General features: G+C 40.0%; 1 protein-coding gene across 1 annotated transcript in view; it reads left to right on the top strand.

The window, feature by feature from the left end:
- LOC128249707 (mucin-2-like) overlaps positions 1 to 2,938 on the top strand; it is a 94,906-nt gene that overhangs the window by 90,914 nt on the left and 1,054 nt on the right. Inside the window, exon 4 of the mRNA XM_052974111.1 lies at positions 9 to 2,936. Within this exon, the coding sequence (XP_052830071.1) occupies positions 9 to 2,936 (2,928 nt within the window). The remainder of the gene's footprint in view (positions 1 to 8; positions 2,937 to 2,938) is intronic.

A 2,938-nucleotide genomic window follows, 5' to 3' on the forward strand; every position in this document is an offset into this window, starting at 1 on the left:
CCACAACAAAACTAACAACCACATCAGAACTAACAATCACACCAGAACCAACAATCACAACAGGTCCAACAACCATATCAGAGACAACTACCACAGAAAAGACAACAACCACAGCAAAACAAACAATCACAACAAAACCAACAACCACATCAGAACTAACAATCACAAGAAAGCCAACAACCACAGAAAACCACAAAACCACAGAAAAACTAACTACAACTGTACCAACAACTACAACAGTACAGACAACCACAACAAAGCCATCTACCACAACAGAGCTAACAACTACGATAGAACCAACAACCACAAGAAAGCCAAATACCGCAGCAAAACCAACAACCATAACAAAACCAACAACCAAAGAAAAACGAACAACCTCAACAAAGCCAAATATCACAAAAGGACCAATAACAGCAACAGAGCCAACTGAAACAAGTGAGCCAACAACTACAACAGAGCTAACTATCACAACAGGACCAATAACCACACAAAAGCCAACTACCACAGGAAAAGCAACAACCACAACAAAACCAACAACCACAACTGAGCCAACAACCACAACAAAATCGATAGTAACCACATTGGAACCAACAGCCACAACACAGCCAACAACTGCAACAGAAGTAGCAACCAGAAGAAAACCAACAGTAACCACAACAGAACCAGGAACCACAACAGAACTAAGAACCACAACAGAACTACCAGCCACAAAACAGCTAACAAAAAAAGCAACAGAACCAATAACAAACACAACAAAAGCAACAACAACTGCTCCAAATTCAACAATAATCACATCAAAACTAACTATACAAGACACAACTACCAAAACAAAACCAACACCCACCACAACAAACCAGAGAAAAACCACAAGAGAAACAACAACAACCACAGAAATGCCAACACTGACTACAACAGAACCAGTGACTATAACCGCAAGAGAACCAACAACAGCAACAACAAAAGACACAACAACCAAAACGGAACCAACAAGAATAACAGCAGAACCAGCAAAAACCAAAACAATAATCAGAAAAGAACCAACAACAACCACAACCGAAGCAATGTCAATTGCACCGAATCGGGCAACAGTTACACCAAAACCAAGAACAACCACAACAGAACCAATTACAACCACAGCAGAACCAATTACAACCACGGCAGAACCAACAAAAACCACGGCAGAACCAACACAAATAACACTGGAACCGTCAACAACTTCAACAGAACAAACAACAATCAGAACAGAACCAACTACGACCAAAACGGAATCAAGAACAACAACCACACACCCAACAGGAACAACAACAATCGCAAAAAGAAAACCATCATCAACAACAACAAAAGCAAAACCACCACTAATGACAACAACAAGACCAACAACTACCACAACAGAATCAACAACCATAACAGAACCTAAAACCACCGCAACGAAACCAATAACAGTCACAGCAGAACCAACAACAACATCAACAGAACTAGCAACACGCACTACAGTAGCAACTACAATTACAATAGAGCCATCAACCACATCACAGTCAAAAACACCCTCTACAGAACAAACAACATCTACAGCAAAGCCAAAAAGGACTACAACAGAACCAACAACAACCAAAACAAAACAAACAACCATACCAGAACCAATAACCACAATGACACCATTGATAACCACTAAAGAACCTACAACAATCACAACTAAACCAACAACAACCACAACAAATCTAACAACAACCATAACAGAACCAATAACCACACTAAAACCATCGATAACCATTACGGCACCAGCTACAAGCACAGCAAAACCAGAAACAACCACAATAGAACGAACAACAACCACAACAAAAACATCAACAACTGCAACAGAACTAACAACAACCGCTACACAACCAACAACACCCACTACTGAACCAAAAACCACAACAAAACCAGTAACCACAAGAGAACCAACAACACCCACAACAGAAAGAACAACAAACACAACAGAACCAACCACCACAACAAAACCAAAAACAACCACAACAAAACCAACAACACCTATTACAGAACAAACGACAACCACAACAAAACCAACATCGCCCACTACAGAATCAACAAGAACAACAATAGAACTAACAACAACTACAACAGAACAAGCAACAATCATAACAAATCCAACAACAACCACAACAGAACCATCAACAACTGGTACAGATCCAACAACTACAATAAAACAAGCAATAATCAATACAGAGCTAGCAACAATCACAACAACAACCACAACAGAACCAACAACGACCACTACAATAGAACCAAAAACAACTGCACCAGAACCAAAAACAGCCTCAACAAAACCAAGAACAATAATAGCAGAAACAACAACTACTACACAGCCAACAACACCCACTATTGAACCAAAAACCACAACAGAACCAACAACATCCATTACAGAAGCAACAACCACAACAAAAGCAACAACAACAGAACCAACAACAACCACCGAAGAACCAACAACACCCACTACATTACCAAAAACCACATCAAAACCAACAACAATCACAACAGAACCAGCAATAATCACAATAACAACCACAACAAAACCAACAACTCCAACTATAGTACCAATAAGAACCACAACGCAACCAACAGCAAACTCAAGAGAACAAACAACAACCACAACAAAACTAATGACACGCAGTACAATACCAACAACAATCACAACAAAACCAACTACAATTACAATAGAGCCAACAACCACAACAGAACCAAGAAGTACCACAACCAAGTCAACAACAACTGCACTAAAACCTAGCATAACCACAGCAGAACCAACACCAACCACAACTGAACGAACAACAACCATAGCAAGGTCATCAGCTACAGCCACAACTCAGGAAACAACACCAAAACCAATAACAACCGCAACTATCACAAGAGGACCAACAACCACCAGAACACAACCAGT

Source organism: Octopus bimaculoides, chromosome 17 (assembly GCF_001194135.2).
Source record: "Octopus bimaculoides isolate UCB-OBI-ISO-001 chromosome 17, ASM119413v2, whole genome shotgun sequence".
Lineage (NCBI taxonomy): Eukaryota > Metazoa > Mollusca > Cephalopoda > Octopoda > Octopodidae > Octopus > Octopus bimaculoides.